We start from the raw sequence: 24,628 nt of genomic DNA on the forward strand, positions 1-24,628 counted from the left end.
GCAGGCTTGAAGTGAAGTAGGCCTACTCCCTATTCCAGAAAAATACAGAACAATTTTTTTGAACTTAAACTTTTGAACTTGTTAAAAAATTCTCCCCCCCCCCCCCCGCCCCCCGTATTTTTGGGACCCTCCTAAGACCCTTCCCAAGAAAATGCCTGCCTAAGAAAATGCCTGCCCCCTTAGAGACTTCCCCATGTAATAATAGACGAATCCAGTAAAAGGTCATGTTTCTCAACATGCATTGACCTCTCAAAACTTGCGGCGTGTTTATAATTTGAAACACTTTCTCGACGGAAGAAACTTCAATAATTTACGGAATTACATGTGACTGACATTCCATGATTGAGTTTCGTAGGTGTCTGAGTCATGTTAGGAATGATCTACTAAATTTCTAGTAAGTTTCTGTTGCATTCTGGCGACTGATTAAACTGCAAATAAAGTGGAGCATGAATGATAAATTTTTTGAAGGCTGTTGAATTTGGCACCCATGCCATGCACAGTCAATGCATATTTTTAGGTATGCTAGGGGAGTGTTCATAAATACTTTGGTATTTAGGAGTTCTGAATAGGGGGGGTTAAAAAGTTTTGGGTGTATGAACAGGGGGGGGTTAAAAAGTTTTGGGGCACATAGAGGGGGGGTGTAAAAACTTTAGCAACATTAGTCCTGAAGCAAAAAATACGAAATTAGTGTTGGGCGACGAAGTCAACTTCAGTCGGAGTCGCGACTGTTAAGAACAGTCGGCGACTCAACTTCTTCTATTGTCAAAGTCGACTTTTTACCAGCTTATAAAATGCTTATTTTATGCTGTAAAAAATCTCCACTGCCTTCAAAAACAAAAAAAGAAAAATGCTCAGAATCATCAATTTGTTGATATTTATTAGTTTTCTGTACTTACATACTTTGTACAAGTGATAAACCGCGGTGCATGTTTATTGGCTTCAAAAAACCTGTCGGAAAACCCCACTGTTTTTTAAAAGCACGTACGTCATTGTTATTGACATTGCGTTGTTTATTCCCCTCCCTCCGTGTATTGCTCTTCTTGTATAGCACTATCTCTAACATGTGGAGATACAGTCGGAAGTAGTGTTATTTCCTTCAAAATCATGTTAATTTACATCAAACATTGATAGCGCATGCTGCCATGTGCAGGCGCTGTAAGCTTCCGATAGGGGTGTGTTTGGACAATATGAAGAATGGACTACAAACAACAGAATGTTTCACGGATGTTATAGTTTGGTTTACATGTGGTCGATGTTTTCATCGATTTATTTAATTAAATAGTTTCATATTTTATTCACATTTCAAAATGTACATTATTATTGTTTAAAAATAATATTAAAACTATGTAGTACCCCTCCCCTCTGACTCAATGGAATATCCCCGACCCGACCTGCCTTTGAAATTAGGAAACCCGTTACGATGAGTGACGTCAGCGCCGGCCATGTGATTTATTCATCGTGTTTTTAATGTACAATTTTACAACTTCTGGCGTTTGCGCAGTGGCCATGAGATTTTCCCAACTTCAGGACTGGATATTTCTATGAAGTTGAACAGGAAATGATTTTTTGGATCTCCGATCAAAGTGTAGGGATTCGGTAACTTCATACTGCAGTGCATGTAAGCTTAACCATTAATTAAAGTTAGGTCACCAAAACATTGCGTATGCATTGTTTTCATGTCATATTTACAACAATCCTACTTCCGAAATTTTTTATCCGCCAAAGTCGCCGACTCAGTTGAAGTCGCGACTTTCAAGCTACCGACTAGTCGACTCCAGAAAAGTGCATGTCGCCCAACCCTATATGAAATAGCCTGAAATTTTTTCGCGTGCTACGCGCGCAAATGTTCCACTATAAACCAGAACAAAAGTTCATTCCAGATAAGGGTATTTGATCAGGTCCTTTATGTATTTTGACAAGTCATTCAATAGTCAAAGATAAGTACGGTATGAAGTGTTAAAAATTGTCTTGTTGTCTATAACTTAATTTTGAGGTTTGTGTCAGTTCCTTCTTGGCTGCTCTTTAAATCACTAAAATGGTGCAATATCTTTGTTCTTCTTTAGTGTTGACAATGTTTACAATAATGTTTCATGCAGTACAGATTATTAATTTATCATCACTGATACAACTAAATCATATGTTGCTTTAAAGGCAGAGGAAGCTTGGAGAACCTGGGTACTAGTTTCCACCCCCTAATTTTTCCATGGGGGACATCCCCCTAAAAATCCTAGTAGGAGAAAAAAACAATAATTGCCCTATGCAACTTTTTTAGCACATCGATAAGCACAAATATGGTAAAATATTGCGCTTCGCGATCACACAAACTGGCCCATCAAATAGCAAAACACACCATTTTGGCAGTAGCGTAGCCAGGGGCAAGGGGGGAAAGTGCACCCATGACAAAGATGAAAGAAAAGTTCCCCTGACAAAAATGAAAGATAAAATCTGGAGGGCAGAGGAGAAGGGGCAACAAGGAGCCCCTTTTCCACCCAAATTCACCCCGATCATGGGCCAAAATCCCGTGCCAAAATAGTGTAAAATACAAAACGTTTGCTCGCTGTATGCGCACATTGTCACAATAAAGGCATTTTCATCCCCATCATGGGCGAAAATAATGTAAAATACAAAACTTTTGCGCGCTACGCGCACACATCGTCCCAAGAAGCCTTTTTGGAAGCTCAAATACATGAAATGCTCAAATACAGTCTCTCTAAAAAACAAAACCGGTATATATTTGCAACTGCAATTATTTGTCAACTGTGCCCCCGAAATTTTATTTTTCCCCCTCCCCAAGTTCCAGTAAAACCAGAACAAAATATACTCGTCCCCCAACCCCCTAAATTCCAATGCTATGCCACTGATTCCAATCATAAATGCATGTTTTGTATAATACTGGGTTGCATAAAACATACTTCTGAGCTACTATACAAAATGATATGGACGTACAATTTCATTGCACATCAATACAAATTTTAGTATCATTAATATATTTCCTCTGTCCTTTGATGTAGAATGGTGCATTAAAATGAGGGGGGGTCAAAATAGTTTTGAACCTAATATGAGGGGGGTCAAAAAAGTTTTAGGTCCATTAAGAGGGGGGTCAAAAAAGTTTTGGGTTCGCAAGAGGGGGTTAAAAAATTTCGACTTGAAAAAAAATATTTTCCAGCCCCCCCCCCCCCACCAAAGTATTTATGAACACTCCCTAGGTGAATTCAAATTTGCCATCAAACTGCATCATTTTACATATCAAATTAAAGCCATTGAGTAAAGAAAGCCAAAACTGAAAACCTTTTTGTCATAGCACTTTCCGTAACAAAGTTACCTCTTGTCAAAGATTGACTTTCATCAAAAAGATTCTGCTAGCAAAATTCCCCAAAAGCGGCATTTAGGGGTGTTTCTTAGATCTTAGTCTCATGGCGATAGCAGCTTTTTTTAATGGAACTGCTATCAAAATCCCTCTAAAATTCCATGTGCGACTTGATTATCACCATATCACCATCATATATTTGGGTCAAGTGAAGTATAGAAAACATATTTATTGTTTCCTTCACTGGCCTATTCTCGAAAAAAATTCAAATTTCTATGTAAATATGCATTGTGTTTGGGGCCCTGGTCTCGGCGAATTTCGCTGACTAGCAAATGTGTTAACTAAGGTTTGCCTGGGATACCTAATATTTGTACCACAGAGGTCCATAGAGTTCCTTCAACTTCCTTGATGCGTACCGGTACGCATTTCATCGGTAGCGTAGCCAGCAAAAAATGAAAGAAAAAAGTGCCCCTCCGACCAACAAAGGGCAAAGGAAAAGAACTAGAAACCACAGTTGTGTTTGACCAAACACGAATATCTATGCCCGTGACCACACCCAACCCCCTTCCCCTATTCACAAAACGAAAACTTATACCCCTTTGTATAAGCTTTAAATGATATAAGTATCATTATCATAGCACCTAAAATAAAAAACCGCCCAATTGGGCGCCAAATGCAAAAGTTAGTGACCACCATGTGAAAGCCCTTGTTATAAACTTTAATTGATATAAGTATCATCCTCATAGCACCTAAAATAAAAAGGCGCCCAATTGGGCGCCAAAACCAAAAGTTGGTGACCACCATGTGGAAGCCCTTGTTATAAACTTTAATTGATATAAGTATTATCCTCATAGCACCTTAAATATAAAAAAGCGCCCAATTGGGCGCCAAATCCAAAAGTTGGTGACCATTATGTGGAAGCCCTTTTTATAAGCTTTAATTGATATAAGTATCATCCTCATAGCACTTAAAATTTAAAAAAGCGCCCAATTGGGCGCCAAATCTAAAAAAAACTGGTGACCACCCCCTTGGTCACCCCCTTACAAACCGTGACAACCCTTAACCCTCCTAACACCCATTAACCAACCATACGCCATGTCCCACAATGACAGCCTTTTGAGGTGGTCCAAGGCACCAATATCAAAATGCCTACACATTCCCTTTTAAGGGAATTTTTGTCAAGTGATCAATTTCCTTGACGTACGATTCGGGCCATTATCATTGCAAACACAGGTAGCTAACAAAATGCTACCTAATTGCGCTACACTGTGTTAATAGGTTGTACCTAGTTTGCTTTTTAAAGCCTTTGAACTTTAACCTCTGGGGTTGCGGCTACCACAGAATACATCTAGGGTCATGGGCCATCATTGTACCAAGTATGAACCCTGAGGGCGCTGTAGTTCTTGAACTAGAGCTGTTTGAAATTTTACACATATTGCTCCCTGTAGCCCATGACCTTTGACCTCTGGGGTCGATGTTAATTCAGGAAATATGTAAGGGTCATTGGCCATCATTGTACCAAGCATGAACCCTGAGGGCGCTATAGTTCTTTAGCTAAAGCGGTTTTAAAAATTTTTACATATTGCTCCCTGTAGCCTGTGACCTTTGACCTCTGGGGTCGTGGCTACCATAAGTTACTTTTAGAGGTCATGGGCCATCATTATACTAAGTATGAACCCTGAGGGCGCTGTAGTTCTTGAGCTAGAGCTGTTTGAAATTTTACACATATTGCCCCCTGTAGCCCATGACCTTTGACCTCTGGGGTCGAGGCACCCTAGGATGATGCTAAGGGTCATGGGCCATCAGTATACCAAGTTTGGGCCCCGAGGCTACTTTCGTTCTTGAGCTAGAGGGGTGCAAAAAGTGATCTTGAGAAGAAGAAGAAGGAGGAGGAGAAGGAGAAGACTAAACACAACAAATACAATATCTATGCCACCGTTCCACGGGCATAGATAAAAAGGGCAAGGAGCCCCTTTTCCATCAAAATCCACCCTGATCATGGGCCAAAATAGTGTAAAATACCAAATTTTTTTCACGCTACGCGCGCATACTGTCACAATGAGGCCATTTTTGGAAGCTCGAAGACAACGCATGTACAGTCTAAAAACAAAAATTGCATGTTCATGATGTTGCAAACTTGCAACTGCAATATTTTTCAGATGTGCCCCTGTAATTTTATTTTGCCCTCCCCTGACTAAGAAAGCTGGCTACGCCCCTGCATTACATGTATTCACTTGGTCGGGGCCACGTCACATCCATTCATGCATTGCAGTGAAAACAATTTATAAGAGACGGACCGATTATTACTATCGGTAGCGATCTGCATCGGCCAATTTTTCCTTCATCCGCCGATGTAATCCGGGGGATGTAATGCACCGATCACCCAATATCATGAAAGTAATTGTTGAAGCTTAACAAGTATTCATTTATTGGTATATTTCATCAAATTAGACTAGTCAAATCAAGCGAAATTTAGCAAAAGAACAAGCTTTGTAGGCGATAAACCTATAATCATACCGTGATTCAGGCACGCAGCTGAGATAATCATGTAATTCTCCGCATCTACATCATGTACAGCTATGTACGTACCCCGTACAGCCAACAGATGAACATGTACAATTGTAGTTCTTACTTCCGGGTCAAACATGTGCGTGTCAGATTGGAGAGAGCTACGGGCCGTGTGCAAAAGTCAAAACTCAAACTGACTTGAACGTAAACACAATATTAAAATGGGGCGATCGAATGATTCGATCATGGAAAAGGTAAATTGAACTTATAATAATCATGGTCAAATTCAATATTTTAAATGAATATGGGATTGTGTTTTTTGTGCTCAGAGCATACATAATTATGGTAATACTTTGCGTACAAGTACCCTTTCAACATACATGTATGGGTGAAATTTACTCATGGCGATGGCAGCCATTGTTTACAATTGGGGAACTGGTAATCGGTGATCGAATCGGCAGATCAAAGAGGTAATTGATCAGCCAGATAAGGACCTGATCGGTCAGTCTCTACAATTCATCGCATATTTTTATTTGCAGAGAGTCAAACCTGGCACAATCATAGGAATAGTTATAGTACTAGTCTACTAACTAACTAGTAGTCATAGGAGTTCAGTGAATGCGAATGTTACTCCAGTACTATTGTCAGCCGGTTCATGCCCGGATGTCCGACCGAGAGAAACCCCATTTGCTCTACATTGTAACTGTGAAGGTGTTTGGGAGTTGAATGACAATTCCCAATATTGATAAAAAAGCAAATCAAACTAAAGAGAAGAGAGAGGGAGAGGAGGGAAAGAGAGATAGGAATCCATATGCAATACCATACGATTATTATCAATAAGCTTGGCAAAATTGTCTATTTGGGCCCCGCCCCCTAGTTTGGGCCCCTGCCCCATACAGGCTTACCCCCCCCCCCACGGAAAAAATTCCAGCTACGCCGCTCTTATCATGTCTATGTCTGGCTCCACACCACATTTACTTACTAGCCTGTATCACGTTTCAGCGAAAAAACGTCTGTAGTACATACCTGTTTTCAATGACGTTGCAACAATGTTTCTATTGTCAGCAATAACACCTTGCATTCATACTTTTGAGTTTGCATGGAGCATATTCATACACATTATAAATAAGTGAAATCAGAATATCCTGAAAGGAATTTAGGTAACAAATTGCACGACACTGACCTCGCAGAAATTTAAATCTTAATCTTAGTTGAGACTTGAAAATTTTTCAGTCTTTAAGATTTATTTTACGCGGGGTTTGATTTAAATTTTCTTTGGGATCGGGAAAAAGAAAATATATTTTTAAATCTTACGAAAGACTTAAACAGTAAACCAATCACAACGCGATGGTGCGTGCACGTCATCAAATCGAAAGGTTTTCGTGGACTGCTCAGCCGCCATCTTTCTTTTGCGATTTTGTGTGGTGGCGGCGAATGAATGAAGTGATATGGACCAATTTGAATGGCATCCCAGATGCTGTAATTGCCAATGTCAGTGACTATAACTTCCATGAGAAAGCTTACATTGTTGTGCACGAAGGGCAAATGTGAACATTATCTTCAATCGCCGAGGTAGTAGTCTGTGCTTCTGCTGTATAAGCTTACCTATACACATAATATAATTTATAATATAGGTAAGCTTATTTCCATGAAGGATCACACTCGGCCACTGCATGCAGTGACACTGAAATTATCACTGACACTGCAGACTATTGCTTGAACTTTATGAAAGAAGTAGTCCTGACTTGGTATTACTGCCGTGAATAGACGTATTGCTTGATAAGAAGTCACACAGACTTGTATTTAATATCGATATTTAAATCCCCATAAAGATTTATATTATTTTGAAATAAATCCCAGATATGCTTAAAAGTAAAACTGAAAGGACTTGAATATTAAATCCAATGGACTTGCATTTTTAAATCCCTGTGGGACTGAAATTTATAAAACTTTGTAAAGACTTATTTTAATCCTATATTGATTGGTCCCTAACTACAGTCTCTGAAAGTTTTGAAAGTAAGTCTTTTGGATTTGAATTTAAATCCCTGTAATTTAGAGTGTAATGTTTTCATGTCAACATGGCGAATGAATGACCTTTCAGCCTACGTTTCGTATCCTACTATCGGATACAAGAAAACCTCATTCACGAATTCACTCACCTTCCTACACCACCAGTTGAAATAAAACTCAAAACATCCTGTGTTATTCCTCAAAACTACAATATACCTAATTAATAAAAAAATTGAAATCCTAGTATGACCCGTTATCGAAAATTGTTTGATATAAAACGTCAAGATTCAAGTAATTTTTCTGAAGAGTAGAATGCATGTGTCAAAATGGTGGCTCGCAGTCGCATCCCCTGCTATGAACATGTTTACCCAGGTCACGGTCTGTCTACGTGACAAACAGTCAGGGTCAGAGGACAGCGCAACTTGTCTGCTGCCATGCTGTAATATATGTCTGCGCAACAACAGCCTAATATGGGCATAATAATAAAAAATTAATTTTTTTTATAATTTTTTTTTTAATTAAAAAAAAAATTTTTTGAAATTTGTTTGGGGGGTTACTCATTAAGTGGATGTTTTAATGTTGTAATTATTTCCAGATGAAGTATTAACATTTCAGTTGAAAACCCCTAAGGTTAAATAAGAAATTAAATAAAAAGAAATGAATGCAAACCAGCCCTTCAATCCAAATTCTGCAATACATGCATTTCCATTTAAAAGTCTGCTTGTTATCTCACGCAATTGAATAATAATAATAACTGTCAGATTGAACTGACACTAAGTTTTTTCAGGAATTTCTTGTTTATGATGTTAGCTAACTTTAAATGACTATTTTGTGAACAGAATTAAATACCGGTAGTGTTTTTTATGTATTGCTTGCATCAAGTCTTTAGACTATGCTTTATACAAACTGTAGTGTATCAAAATTATTGTTTTGCATCTATTCTCAATTTGTTTTATGAAATGTCTGATTCTTCCAAACGCACCATTGGATCAACATGAAATTGCTAGAATTATAAATATGACATATAAAAAAATAACATCTGGGGTTCATTTCACTAAACTTTCTGAAGCTTCGTAAGTCTCAAAATTGTTCGTAACTTACAACGAGTAGTAAGTTCCAATTCACTAACTTATGAACGGTACCCTTCTTAAGTAATAGGGATTACTACAGGGACTCTTCGTAAAGTTACATCTAGTATTCGGTATTCGTAATTTTATGAATGGTTACTTAGAGTTACGAAGGGTTAAAAGTTTAGTGAAATGGACCACAGGCTTTGAGTTTTGAGGAGTGCCAGTGCAATTGCACTCCTCCGCACTCCTTAATAAATGATCATAAGGAGTGCGATTTATCTCACTCCTTAATCTCTAAGCTTACATCTCATTTTTAAAGCATAATTACACTCTTCATTCACAAAATGGCACTCTTCACAAGTTTGAGGAGTGCTGTGCTATTTATCACACTCCTCAATATTTTTTTTAAACTCAAAGCTTGGCATTTCAGCTTTAAAATATCTTGACCTCCAAATAGTTACAAAATTGGTCCTAGTCTCAATCAACTTTCGGTCACTTCTATAAAAGCTGAAGTCGTCCAATCTTATACAGGTACACCAATGACCTGGCTGATGTTTATCATAGATAAAATGTAAATATTAGTAAGTATACTATCAAAATACTTTCTCTCTTTATACATGTAGAGGTTGTGCATATGACATATCATACCGTTAATATGGCGGACTACTCAAATGCATTCAACAAAAGCATGGTTGCAATCTACCGCGACAGTTCGTCTCACACACATAACAAATGCACTACGATCAAATAGGTTGATGACAGCATTTGATTGAATGGACTGCAGTGCGCCATGATGGCGGTGAAGGACACCGGTTCAAATCCTTTGTTTGGAGCCAATCAATAAGTTCACGCACAACCTCTCTAGAGACAAATTTCATAGTTCTAGTCCAATTAAAACAGCACTTACTGTGGACGTTTCAAAATCTGTTAAATTTCTTTCTCAACATTGATGTTGTGACGACCTTCTGTTTACAACTTGTTGTTGCTCAGCAACGCGGTTGCCAGTTGGTTTCTTCTTCAGAAGATCATCAAACATGTGAGTTAGGTTGTATTGCCCCTCGTCTCTGTTCATGGTGGTGCCTTGCTGCTCTGATCCATTGTTTGTATGTATTTGCCTCTTTGCCTAAACTCTTAGCCACCTCTCAGTCAATGATGAGCAGCAAGTTGTAAACAGAAGGTCGTCACAACAACATCAGTGTTAAGAAAGAAATCTAACAGATTTCAAAACGTCCACAGTAAGGCTGGCATTTTCGGTCGGGTAAACGGGTACCCGCCTGAGATTACATTACCAGGTAGGAAATACCCTCCCGGGTACCTGAATTCAAAAAAAAAAAAAAAAAAAAAATGTTTTTTTTTTTTTAAAGTTTTTTTTTTTTTACGTTTTTAAAAACAACAAAAAAAAAAAAAAAAATGAAAAAAAAAATAAAAAAAAAAAAAAAAAAAAAAAAAAAAAAAAATTCAAGATATTTTGTTATTTTTAATATGAAAATTGATAATTTGTATTCATGTCATAGTCTATTAATGATTTCAAAAATGCATTCAAATTCAATACATTTTGAAATCATTAATAGACTATGACATGAATACAAATTATCAATTTTCATATAAAAATAACAAAATATCTTGAATTTTTTTTTTTTTTTTTTTTTTTTAGGTCAACCATGAATGATCCTGGCATTTAGGTCTAAGTCCAGAGACACTACAAAACCGAAAAAAAAACTTAAAAAAAAAAAAAAAATTTTTTTTTTTTTTTTTTTTTTTACCCGGTTACCCGCCCGAAAAATGCGTCGTGTACCCGGGTACAAAATTACCCGAAAATGCCAGGCCTAGTCCACAGTAAGTGCTGTTTTAATTGGACTTTAACTATGAAATTTGTCTCTATTTTCAATAACAGTCCTGATGAATATGTTCAGTAATTTCCCTTTTTATTTTATCACTCACAGAATGCAGACACACTAAGTGCTCAACAGCTCAAGTCAATCCTGCACTGCCATCAGCAAAGGTCAGCTGTAGATCAGAAACCATTCAATGTTGGATAACATATAGAGGATTCTTCGAGTTAGTGAAAGAGACATATATAAGCCTTATATGCCACTAACAGACATGATATGCACAGAAAAGTGTACTAGGCTATAAGGTGTGTGTTATATTTAAGACAAGTTAACAAGTTGCAATTGCATGGACAAGACTGCATGAAATGTGAACTTGTTTCCTTGTGTGCATACATGTAATATCTTTGCTTGCATATTTAATATAATCTTTGAAACTGTTTGCCTGTGTTCTCTTTGTTGATGGTAAGATGGCAACATCAGTTCAAGACCAGTTTGTAAAACAAATGGGAGACCCATCCCACTTGTCTCATCTCTCCTCAGGACTTAACCAGTTACGGCATCAGGCTGCCTTCTGTGATGTCACTATCATTGTTGGAGATCAAAGATTTCCTGCTCACAAAGCAGTTCTAAGCTGTGCGAGTGACTACTTCCATGGCATGTTCACATTAGGGTTTCAAGAAAGTACAATGAGTGAAATTACTGTTCCTGGAACTGAAGAAAGCTTTGCCCAAATCTTGGACTTTGCTTATACAGGACACTTTTCTCTCTCAGTAAGAACAGTCACAGGTATTCTCAAAATGGCCTGTTACATGAATATGACCATAGCTGTAGAGTTATGTGCCGAGTACCTCAAAGATGTCAAAGATAAGCTTACAGTGGACGACTGTTTTGAGGTCTGGTCAATCGCAAGCAATCATATCAGTCTTTCAGATGTTACACAGATATACAGCAGCCATATTATCCAGAACTTTTTGAAGTGTGTTAATTCAAGAGTATTTCTGGAGAATTCCACCGCAAGTGTCATGATGGAGATCTTAAGTGATGAAGAAATAGAGACAGACACCACAACAGAAGAACAGATTCTGCAAGGAGCAGTAATGTGGCTGAAGTATGATTGGGAGCAGCGTAAGGTCCATGCTGTTGATCTCCTGAAGAAGATACGTCTTGGTTTGGTGCCAGTTGACAGACTCCAGGAGATCCTTGGTGAAGAGTTGCTAGCCATACCAGAGTGTAAGGATATGGTGAAGAAGGTTTTCAAGTTAAGTGATATCATGGATACTGCTTCACCCCAATTGATGGAGAGTCACCCAGACTTATTTGCGACCAGAAACACCATCACAGCTGTAGTACTTGTAAAGGAAGACAGTTATGAGTTGGGATCTGGTATTTCTGTAGTATGTGTTACTGAAACAGCATGTTACAAGCTCACCAAATTTGCTGATTTTCCTAGCAAATTTACATATCAAGAATCGGATGATCTGAGAAATGGTGTCGGAATATTGGTTTCTGATGGTCATTTGTATGGTGGAGGAGGCAAGGACTTTGCATTGTTTAGCACAACACCAGCACGACTAGAAAGTCATTACAAGTGTCTGTCTGAAAACAATTTCTTCCGGTATAATTCTGAGAAGAATGAATGGAATGCGCTTCCACCTATGCTCAAGATTCGTCACTCGCCTATAATGATTCAGGTTAATGAATGCATTTATTCAATTGGTATATCTGAAAATGCCGTAGCCATGAACAGTGTAATGGAGAAATATAGTTTCTCTAGAAACGAGTGGGAAATCGTTAGAGATGAGCTGGGCTTTATGGCATTTAATGTTGTAGTAGTTAATGGATATCTGTTGATCAAAGGAGTCATGTCTCACGGCTTACTCACATCAAGAATAGAACTTGTAAAGGTTACACTGTATAAACCAGTCAAAGATGAATGGTGGGATGTTTCACCTGTTGAACAGTTAGAACAAAGGTCATACTTTGTGGAAGTTGACAACATTTGCTACCTAATCACAGAGTCACACAAAGTAAAGAAGGTTCTTTGTGACTGTGAGAGTCATAGGCCTTCGATTATGATTGCAGAGACTGTGAATGAAGACACAGATACTTGGGTAAAAGTTGACGGAGCTATCGGTGTTGATGGCGAATTCACATTTGATAAACGCAAACTTGGCATGATACCAATGGCGTGCGATTGTGAAGCCCACGCAGAGAATGGAGTTAACAGAGATGAAGATGCATAGTAGTGTTATGTTGTACTACAGCAGTTTTAGTGGGTTTCTACTTAGCATGAAATACTTGCATCCATGTGATAAGTGTTATCCTGATTATAAATCTATTAGGACTTATTTAGAGGTCAAAAGTCAAGGTTACTACTCCTCATTCCAGAAAAACACAGTACTAATTGTTTGGGATTAAAAAATATTAGTAGTGTCATAAAATGTGTACAATGTAAGCAGTGTTGTAATTTATATCCAGAGTATTTGGAGAGGTAAAACTAAAAGTTTGCTGTACAACATGGGATGATGTATGAACTTCAAGTGATATCGATTATTCTTACTATTTGTTGGAAACAATTTAGTTTCATTCAATTAGAGAATAAACGATAGGAATTTTTGTTTTTAATATCCTCTACCTTAGACGACAGGCAGGTCCAATATTTTGAGTAGTGGATGCCGCCGCAAAAGTACTAGTACTGTCATGAATTTAGGTAATATTTAGGACCCTACTTACACTAGTTATGATTCATCCAGTCAATTCAGCATCATGGATATTCTCAGTTGTTCAATCATATGTAATGCGATCAGGCAAAATCAGTCGGAACTCAGAAATATTCAATTTTCAGTTTCTTAGAGGATAGTAAAAACCATTTACAAATCTGGATTTTGCAGAAAACACCATGACTAGTTCAAATGATATTTGAGCAATTACAGGACTTTTCCAAAACAAGAGGAAACAAATTTCTTTGCTATCTCAAAATCAATATTTCCGAGTTCAGACTGATTTTGCTTGATCGCATCACATAATTAAAAAAAAAAAATGAAGCATTGATGATGGTGTATGTGTGTATACATATATTGTACAATGTACATTGACTAGGATTATGCATGATTTTGACCAACAAATGTGATTTTGACCAACAATTGTACTGGTGGTTGGTATCTTCAAAGAGGCCAACCAAGTAAGCTTTGCCTATCAGCTCGTAATAGGTGAGAATTGTTTGGTTTTGTTACTGCGCGATTGAATAAAGTCCCGACTTATGCCTGCATAAATTCACAAAAGCGTGCGTCAGATACGCAAAGTGCAGTTCACGTATAGCCAGAGGGGTGTCTTTAGGGTGTCCAAAATGGTCAAAAATACCTTATTCTACAAAATCAGGGTGTCCACTTCCTATTCACTCCATTATAAAAAGTAAGAATTTTAGGGTGTCCAAATTGAAAACAGGGTGTCCAAATGACACCTGGACACCCCTCTGGCTAATACCTTGGGTGTTGCACCTGCGCCCAGCTGTTCATGTATTTTATATCAATCCATGATGTTATGAGCCCCGTATATTATGAGCTGATCAGGATTGCAATGTAATCAAATACTGTCCTATGAGGTTATGCTCCAGGAGCATGGTTGTATGTGAAAGCCTCATGGATGCTGTATGTATACTACTAATGTGTACGTGTTTGCCGGCAAACAAGGACACACACAAGATTTTTCACCCTAAACTCTGGAATTACCTCCAACCAAGGACAGTCCTCAGTCTCAAGCTGCTGCAAAAGACCTCGGTGCATGCTAAATGCAAAAACTACAGTCAGCAGCCCGGGGTCAGCAGTTGATGGATAAAATTCTGTTTCGTATCATACACACACAAAAATATCTGCCATTTTAGTCCATGGTTAGGTGATGAAAACACAATACAAACATCCGCGGTTAGATAGCAATACACACTGTCCTCGGTTGGTGGCAAACACACACAGGGGTGTGTCATTGTGTGTATGGTCATTTTCACAGTAAAGGGTGTAACTTTTGATTTTTTGGGTCAAAATTTCAAACCACTTACATATGTTTCTGTTTACTGAAATCATGCATAGAAGTAACTTAAATTCTAGTAAAATAATGTTTCAAGGCTTAAACCTTTTGATTTCTAATAAAAAAATTGACATTTCCATAACATTTTGGTTAAAATCTAAGAAAAAAATTATTTTACATAACCTCATAAAATTATGACATGAAAGCTTGAATACATGTGAAATCCCATTCCAAAGTAAGTCAACAGATATAAGTTAAATTTTATACCATGTTTTGCTATGTTTGCAATTATTGCAGTTTTGAAAATTTTTAACATCAAGTGTCATTTACAATGGAAATTTCCAAACCTTAAACATATTTTTAAAGTTTTAATTGGGTTCCTAAAATAATTTGAATGTCTAACTTCATGTACAAATACTACTTGATGAAAGGAACCTCCCAGCCAAGTTTCACAGAAATTGGAGTTATTTTTTAGAATTGGCAATTCAAGCGATTTGTGTTTCGGAGGCTTCAGTTAACAACACAGGTGATCATAAAAGTAAAATATTTGGCTAACCACTACAAGTTGACATAAAAAAATAGGTAAAAAATATCACAATTACCAATTTTCATGCTTTGCTTCTAAGTATTGAATTTCAGTTGTGACAAAAATTAAATTATCACAGCAAGTCATTTTTTTTTTTTGTTTCGAGGCTTCAAGTTCATGTTAACAATTGTTAAACATTGCAGAAGTAGTTTTTTGAAAACAACAGTGTTGGGATCATCTAAGCTGTTATTTTCTTGTGTATATTGAATCAATGATTCTATGCGGCAGATATTGTAGATTTATCACATGTTAATTTTTTCACCCATTTGTTAAGTATGGTGTTTTTTGCATGTGAAGCCTCCGAAACAGGCTTTTTTGGATATCAGTATATTTTTCAAACATTAACCATAATATCAAAAAAAAATTTAATTTATGACATTCTGCACATATCAAGTAATAATTACAATGCAGATATCAGTATGAAACACACCAATTTAGATATGCATAGATGATAATTAATCTTATTGTTGTTTCGGAGGCTTCATTTGTTTCGGAGGCTTCAATTGTTAACGGAAAGTTTGTATTGGGTCCCATTTTCAAACGGTGATATATATCTCCACGATTTAAAAACATGTGACTTGAGGATCTACTTTGCTACATTTTGATAAATAGATTTGATGAGCTCTTTTATTTATATTTGCACAAGCTTGCTGAACAGTTTGTTCGGAGGCTTCAAAAAAGTTAACGGAAAAACGGCTCTTTGAAGTCAAGATTTTCTAAAAATTTTAAAAGCTTGCAAATCGACTAATTTTTGTTACTCATTTCAAGTTAAGATAACAACTGTTATGAATCAAGAAGAAGTGAAGAAATAACCAAGAATTATGAACCAAAGCTACACCCACAAAGTTTGTTAACAATTGTTAACGGAAAATGAAGCCTCGAAACGACAAATATCAAGTCCGTTTCTCAAAAATAGAGGCTGTTCACAATTAAATCTAATGTGGCAGTATTTACTGAACATATGACTGTACTTTCAGGATAAGAAAAATTATCCATGAACTAACTGAAGAAAACACAGGGTTTTACAAAAATGTTACTGTTTTTTATAGTTTTTCAAAATGGCAATATTAAGTACATTTAAGCCTGCTAAAACTGAACGCAGTAACTCCCAAAGCTGATTATGCTACCCAAGGTAGCTGCTAACTAGATGACTTATGTGGCCAAAAATCATGGAATTCTGTGGCTTTATTAGAACACTACGGATTAAAATGTTAAAAATCCAAAGTTACGCCCTTTACCGTGAAAATGACCGTATTTCATTGCAATGTAATGAATTCTGTATCTACTCCAGGCACAAAAAGAAACTTGTCAGTTATATTCATCCTTGCTGTTCAATAACTTGATAATTTTGGATTATTATTTATTGATTGGCCCGTGGTGCTTGTGTGCAATACAACGATGCTTTCCCATTGAAAATTGTTGAAAATGCAATTTTTGATTAAATGGGGTTTGAGGCTTTGGAAACGCGTATCTTGGTCAATTCTTGTTCGTTTTTCACGAACAGGGTGTCAAATAATCCAAAATTATGAGCATGGTTGTAGGTCAAAGCCTCATGAATGCTATACTGCGTATATGTCTAGTTATGGTCCATGAGCATGGTTGTATGTCAAAGCTTCATGAATGCTGTACATACTACTAATGTATCATTGTGTGTATTTCATTGCAATGTAATTAATTGCTGCCCTGTAAGGTTATGTATCTAGTTACATGTATGGTCCATGAGCATGGTTATATGTCAAAGCCTCAAGGATGCTGTACATACTGTACTAATGTGTATTTCATTGCAATGTAACTAATTTCTGCCCTGTAAAGTGATAGTTTTGGATTTGGTTCTGGTCTAGTTATGGTCCTGGAGCTTGGTTGTATGTCAAAGACTTGTAGATACTGCACATAAATGTATGTGTCAATGTGTGTATTTTCATTGCATGTGATTGTGATACAAGTTGTCAATTGATGTTTGTGTACAAAGATATTAAGAAACCCATCTTGGCAATTCATTTGTCTCGCCAAATACAATGACAACCTAAATAAATGCACACCCCCTGCAAAGGTGCTACGGCATTACTGATATTTTGTACTGATTTTACTAAAGAATACTGACCAAAATAATGAAAATTACTGAAAATGTCAAAGATGTCAGAAGAAATGATGAAGTGCATGAAAGTGTGGAAATACTGATTTTGTATATAAATACTATTTTGAAATCTTGAGAATACTGAAAAGTAGTTTGGGAAGGTTGGCAGCTCTGCCTCTAATACATCTAAAAACTTTGGCTTTAGTTTTAAAGATACTTTTAGTAATCATGTACTGTAGTATTTTGTCATGTGTCAGTAGAAATAAAGGCAGTTACAAAGAAATTTGAGATCTAAATATATATGTGTTCTTCTTTTGTAAGCTTACATCATCCCCCAAAACAATTTTCACCATACCATCAAAATATCCCCCAAAATATGGACATTTTCCAGCAGCTAATATTACTGTTGCCCCAAAGTCTCATATCCCTGCCGAAAGCAAGTTTTTGGCCAAAAATGTACACTTTTGGACCCAATTGGCACAGAGTTTGAAAAAATTACCATGTATACTCAAAACAAGTTGATCATTATCAGTAGAAAAACAACAACATAGGAGTGCTTCAGCTTTGTTGTCTCATGTTTGTTTGTTTGTTTGTTTAACTTGGTTGGTCTGTAACTGATGCACACTTGGTATAGATGAGTTGACATCAATGTTTATAAACAAAGACAAGGGACTTATAGCCTGTCGATATATACTTGTGCGATTTGCACAGGACCACTACTCTGTTCAATGGCTTTATTGTGATGTGGGGGAGTTTTAAAAGCACAGATTCTGAACAAAACATGCAATCACATACTGCCAGGCAAGGAACAATGGCCATTGTTGAAACACTGCCGTGTAATGACATTGCATATCAACTCATCTATAGCAGTGGCTATTAGGCTTTTTAGTGGTTATTTAAGACTAGTTTATTAACATTTTTAATTGTGAAGTTCATACTTCCGAGTTATTCTTTTGGTCCCATTTGTAAGTTGACTGTGTAAAATGGACCTTATGGAATCTCCACAATAAGGCAATTTGTGGGACAATGTTGGTCATCAGATAAACTAAATTTATACAAGTTTTAAACAGCTGAGCTCAGTTTCATGTAACCCCCAATGTAAATGCAATCTGTTTTATTGACCTTAAATTATGAATTAATCAAATGAAAAACTCAATCGGTGCGGTGTTGTTATTTCATGACTTTTCAATCAGTTGGAACCCGACTTCCCCATAATAATGCATGTATACTGCGCCAAAAAAGTATCCAAATTTTTAAATATCCTAATTAAAACAAACATATTATTTTTATCTACTTCCATTACAGAAAAATACAGCACTAATTTTTTTAATTAAAGAAATATTATCTTGTTTTGCCAAATGAAACGTAGCTAAATCCTAATCCTTTAGTTCTAACTGGCGATAAATTTTAGTATTTGGACAATTTGAGGGAAAATGGGCCAAAAACATGCAATTTTACATGTTTTCTTACAATTGTAGGACACCATGCAAGGATTCAAAATCTTGATTATAGGCTAAGAGTGAGCTCTAAATTTTATTAAGTTATTTTTGATAATTATGGGCAATATCAAAAAATGTGTTTTCCAAAAGTTAAAATGGATAGCTTGAAATTAGTCTGTACAAGTACAAGTTGCGGAATTCTATTACAACGTCGGATTTAAACAAAGAATCTACAGTTTTTGAAAAAAAAATCACAAAAATGTGTTTTTGGCACAAATTTTTTGTAACAATATACAAACAAATAAATCCGGAGTATGTTTTTTTTTCAGTTAACTTTTCGTAAAGTAGAGATGTGAAATTAGGGAAGGGTTTTTTTTTACTTTTTGTAAACTCGCCTCATTTTTCGAAATATTTAAAAAAAATTAACAAATTATTTGTCACTCTATTCAGCAAACAATTGCACATAATGGATGTATTTTTTGATCAGTTAAAATCAACACATGCCATTCCGACCAATCAGCATACTACCAGGACAAATATACAAGAGGTATCATTGTACATGTAGCTGAAAAATGTAATGCGGAGGGTTGTCAAATATTTATGTTGACTGGTTATTGGTTGGTACTTTGTCGGATGTCCATATAACAATGTTACATTTTGAAACCTAATTCCTGAATCTCTTCATTCTATCTTACTCACAATTCTGCAGATACCATAACTCAAGTCAACCCTGAACAACTAGCAACCATAATTCAGAAGACAAGTCAGCATTAGCCAAGCTACCTTATGTGGATAATTTTAAACAACAAAATTGGAACAATTATACCAGTAAGCGCAGAAAACCAATAAACTTTGTGTTACACCGGACTTTTTACCAATGAACAGAAGTGCATAAGGTTTTGTGCATGTGGTGTGTAACCACATAATGAGCCTATGTTTATGCTACACATTCAGCATATGAACTTAGCATTTTAAGATATGGCAAGAATGGAACAAGACCAGTGTGTAAAACAAATGGGAGACCCATCCCACTTGTCTCATCTCTCCTCAGGACTTAACCAGTTAAGACATCAGGCTGCCTTCTGTGATATCACCATCATTGTTGGAGATCAAAGATTTCCTGCTCACAAAGCAGTTCTAAGCTGTGCAAGTAACTACTTTCAAGGAATGTTCACATCAGGGTTTCAAGAGAGTACAATGAGTGAAATAACTGTTCCTGGATGTGAAGAAAGCTTTGCCCAAATATTGGACTTTACTTATACAGGGTGCTTCAGTCTCTCATTAAGAACAGTTGTGGGCATTCTCAAAATGACCTGTTACATGGTTTTGACCAAAGCTGAAGAGTTATGTGCCAAGTACCTGAAAGATGTCAAAGATAAGCTTACAGTGGAAGATTTTTTTGAGATCTGGTCAATTGCTAGAAATTATAACAGTCTTAGAGATGTTGCACAAATGTACGGAAGCCAGGTTATCCAGAACTTTATGAAGTGTGTTATATCAAAGGTATTTCTTGAGAATTCCTCTGCAAGTGTCATGATGGAGATCTTAAGCGATGAAGAAATAGAGACGGACACCACAACAGAGGAACAGATTCTGCAAGGAACAGTGATGTGGCTGAAGCATAATTGGGAGCAGCGTAAAGTCCATGCTGTTGATCTCCTGAAGAAGATACGTCTTGGATTGGTACCAGTTGACAGACTCCAGCGGATCCTTGGTGTTGAGATAATGGCCATACCAGAGTGTAAAGAAATGGTGGAAGAGGTAGTCAAGTTGAGCATTACCAAGGATACTGCCTCACCTTCATTGATCACGACTCGCCCAGATTTATTTGCGACCAGAAACACGATCACAGCCATGTTATGGGCAGAAGAAGATTGCGATTCCATGATTTCTTTAAAATGCAGAACGGAAACGGCGTGTTATAAGCTTACTAAACTTGCTGATGTTCCTGATAAGTTTCCACATTTTGATCCAAAAGATAGCGATACAGGTATTGCAGTATTGGTCAGTGACACAGGTAATTTATATGCTGCAGGTGGTAATGATGACTGGTTGAGAATATCATCCAAACCAACTGAAATAGTGCAAGATATTCGTAAGTGGATTTCTGAAAACAATTTCTTCAAGTACAATTCTGAGAAGAATGAGTGGTCTGTGCTTCCCCCAATGCCCCACGTTTTGATGTACCCTTTAATGATCCAATGTGATGACTACATATATGCCATGGGTGAGTCTAGAAGCGCCGGTAATATCATGATGGAAAGGTATAGTATCAGCAGCAGCACTTGGGAACTTATTGATGGTGACCTGTCCCTTATGCCAACTAGTGCTGTCAGCGTTAATAACGGACAATACATATTCATCAGTGACTATGACATGAACCAATTTGCCGTTTATAAACCAGCCAAAAATGAATTGTTAGATGTTGATGTAGATGCAAACTTGGACAGATACGTGATATTTTGTGATAATGTCTGCTATCTTGTCACTGAGGGCAACGAGCAAGAGCCAAAGAACAAAGTAAACAGATGCATGTACGACTTTGACAGTGATAGGCCTACTATTGTCTTTGCAGAAGCAGTGGAAGATAAATCATTAGACCTGAAACGATCATTTCCTCCAACACCCTTTCCATTCACATTTGACAAACGCAAACTTGGCATGATACAAGTGCCATGCAGGTGCAATCATTTAATTCTTTGGAAACAGCGTGTGGCTGTAGAGTGCTAACCCAGCAAATAAAATGTTTTTGACAAAATTATGCTACACTGCTATAAGCACCTTTGTTTCATAACCATTAAGGTATAGGACATTTTTTGTTTTTGCTATAGCCCCCGAATGAAATGTATTTAATTATGTTTGTACTCACTCAGGTAGCTTTGTGTGTGAATTTTACATCCGAACTAAGTGCTATTCTTTTTTTATGGGCATTTTAGTGTCTAAAATGGCCCAAAATCAGGGTTTTTCAATATTGCCGTCCATTTCTAATCGTCACCCCATAGACTTTACATGTAAAATAAAAAAGCACCTAGTTCGGATGTAAAATTCACACAAAATGCTTTTTGAGTGATTACAAAGATAATTTTAATTATTAATTAAAATACTTTTCATTCAGGGGCTATGTGGAATTTTTTTAAATGTATTCCTTGTACAAGGACATTTCACAATAAAATGTCCATTGGAAACAAAAGGTGTAAGGGATGGGGTATGAACGTTTGGACAGTATTTATTGTGGGACATTAGAGCACATCAGACATATCGAATTGCATTCTGCATATGAAGAATGTCCTGATATCAAATAATTTTTTATTTTTTGAAACTCGCAATGTAACACACATTTTATGGCAAATGATTAAAAATTGATATTTTATTTTTGATATTTAACAGTCCTTAAAGTAAACTTGATAAATCTGATGATTTCTACTTAAAGTGTATGTAGGTGGGATGATTCAGATTTTTTGAAACTCGCAATGTAACACACATTTTATGGCAAATGATTAAAAATTGATATTTTATTTTTGATATTTAACAGTACTCAAAGTAAACTTGATAAATCTGATGATTTCTACTTAAAGTGTATGTAGGTGGGATGATTCAGATTCAGATTATTTTGTTTCCACATAAATGAAATGAAAAGTCGACGATCAATTGAAAATTTTCGTATTGAAGATATGGATTTTTTCCCAAAAACACCCCAAAAAATTAGGTCTTTTTGGGAAAAAAATCCATATCTTCAATATGAAAGGTCTAACTTTTCAATTGATTTTCGGCTTTTCCTAACAGCTACATACACTCTAAGAATATATCATTGGATTTATAAAATTTACTTCGAGGACTGTTATATGTGACCGTCCACGGCGAATGAGCCGTAAATTCCTCCCCCGGTCAATTTTGTTTTATTTCGTGTTTAAAAAATAAACATCATAAACTTAAAAATGGTATATCATTTGACTTCAAACGATATCCAGAAGCGGAGTTATGGTTAGTTAAACTTTGCTCCTTCAACAAAATTATAGCCTCTTTCATTTCTATGTGTGTCTCTTTTTCCACATCGCTGGCAATAAATATCAAACAGTCATAATTGGCGGTCATTTAAAATCATCCCCAAGTCAACAAGGTTTAAGAAGGTTCTCTCATTGTTAATTGTTGGTTATGCATACCTATACAAATAACCCACCACTTGAAAAGGATTTAGCAAAAGCAAACAAAGACCAGAGCTATTAAAAGTTCTATAGCCATCTAAGGTAGAAGCTTATTATCCACTTCAATAATAGGATTATTGATTGGTGTTGTGACTATAAAAATAAGACAGATGTCGCGCCAGCTTAAGTGACCGATGAATACGACCTTCGTACACATTTTACACCATAACTCAGAATACAATTTAGGGAATTTACGGCTGGTTTGTGCTGCCGGGGCACATATCAAAAATGTGAAAAATATCAAATTTTAAAAATTGGTCATAAAATTTGTATTATATCATGAATTAAAAAAAATGAAGAAAATTATTTGATATCAGAAAGACATTCTTCATATTCAGAATGCAATTCGATGTGCTCTAATGTCCCACAAAAAATACTGTCGAAACGCTCATTCCAGATCCCTTAAGTAACCATATCATTTGCCAATTACAAGGCTGACACTGATAGCGGTTCAAAATAAACGTTAGCAGTTACAAATTAAAAAACATACTTATTGCGTTTTAATGGTTTTAGAATAATATCCAATGGTTTTAGAATAATATGATTTTGCTTTGACACCACCTAACACATTTAGAATTGTGTGTGAAGATTTCATGATTACAACGTTCAAAATGGTGGCATCGCATCCGACCCCCTCCCCCCCAGCTCCCACCCCCTGGAAAGGATTATTTAATCAATTATTGCCTGTGATTGTTAATCTCTAGTATTATATATATTTAGTGATGTGTAATTGACCCGGGGGGTCACTCCCATTGTGGCCTGCACACCATCCGCGATAATGAAAACGCGTAAAAAGGGTGGCTTTTCGTGGCGAGGCACGATACGCGCGTAACACGTTTAGGGTGTCAAAAACATGAAATATTGGAAAAAAGGGTAGCAAAATTGCAATTGCTAATACGCGGAAATGAAATTTTGGGTATGAAATTTGATGCATAAAATCACTGTTTAGGGTATTGTTTTAGCCAAGGGTTAAATCCTTGTTTAGGGTGCTTTTCAAAAGTTGATTATCACGGATGGTGTACAGGCCACAATGGGAGTGACTCCCCGGGTAATTGACCAAAAAATCAATGGTTTTACCTCTCTGAATCTAAAGAACACTTCCTGGTTTTGTGGGAATGGGTCAAATCAGAGAGGATATCTTACACTTCCCACAATGCATTTCTTTCATTTCAATTTGCTATCTTGTGCAACATATGGGTCGATAGTGACTGACAAAAGGTACCTCGATGAACAGATTATGTTTATTTCAGTGCTATCGGCCCATGTTTAGCCAGTTTAACCTCAACATAAAAGCAAATGGGACATGTATATACAAAGTAATAGGAGTATCATTTAAAGCCATATTATAACATTTGCTGAGAAGAACGACCTCAAAAAATTTTTAATTCAGGTTTTTTACACGATTGTAATGTACTTTAGTAAACAAAGATTCTCTGCAAAAATCAAGACTTTAGGTGCTGAAGGTTTGTCAAAATCCGTGATTTTGAATAAACCGATGGAACCGTCGTTTTATATACGATAGAAATATTAGTCGAAATGCAGCGTATGTATTTGTTCATAACACAGTACTACATTACACA

At 36.5% G+C, this 24,628-nt stretch overlaps 1 protein-coding gene across 2 annotated transcripts; it reads left to right on the top strand.

Annotated features, from left to right (window-relative positions):
- The first annotated feature begins 268 nt into the window (after positions 1-268).
- Positions 269-22,899, top strand: LOC140142919 (kelch repeat and BTB domain-containing protein 2-like). Of its 2 annotated transcripts, XM_072164948.1 has the most exons (3): positions 269-394; positions 10,839-11,032; positions 19,556-22,899. In XM_072164948.1, exon 3 carries the CDS (start codon positions 19,825-19,827, stop codon positions 21,574-21,576), a length of 1,752 nt encoding a protein of 583 aa, XP_072021049.1. In that variant the 5' UTR covers positions 269-394; positions 10,839-11,032; positions 19,556-19,824; the 3' UTR covers positions 21,577-22,899. The 2 variants fall into 2 exon arrangements, with proteins under 2 accessions (XP_072021049.1, XP_072021048.1); XM_072164947.1 differs by lacking the exon at positions 19,556-22,899 and having other exon boundaries at positions 10,839-15,421.
- Positions 22,900-24,628: the final 1,729 nt, after the last annotated feature.

Source organism: Amphiura filiformis, chromosome 20 (genome assembly GCF_039555335.1).
Source record: "Amphiura filiformis chromosome 20, Afil_fr2py, whole genome shotgun sequence".
Classification (NCBI taxonomy): Eukaryota; Metazoa; Echinodermata; class Ophiuroidea; order Amphilepidida; family Amphiuridae; genus Amphiura; species Amphiura filiformis.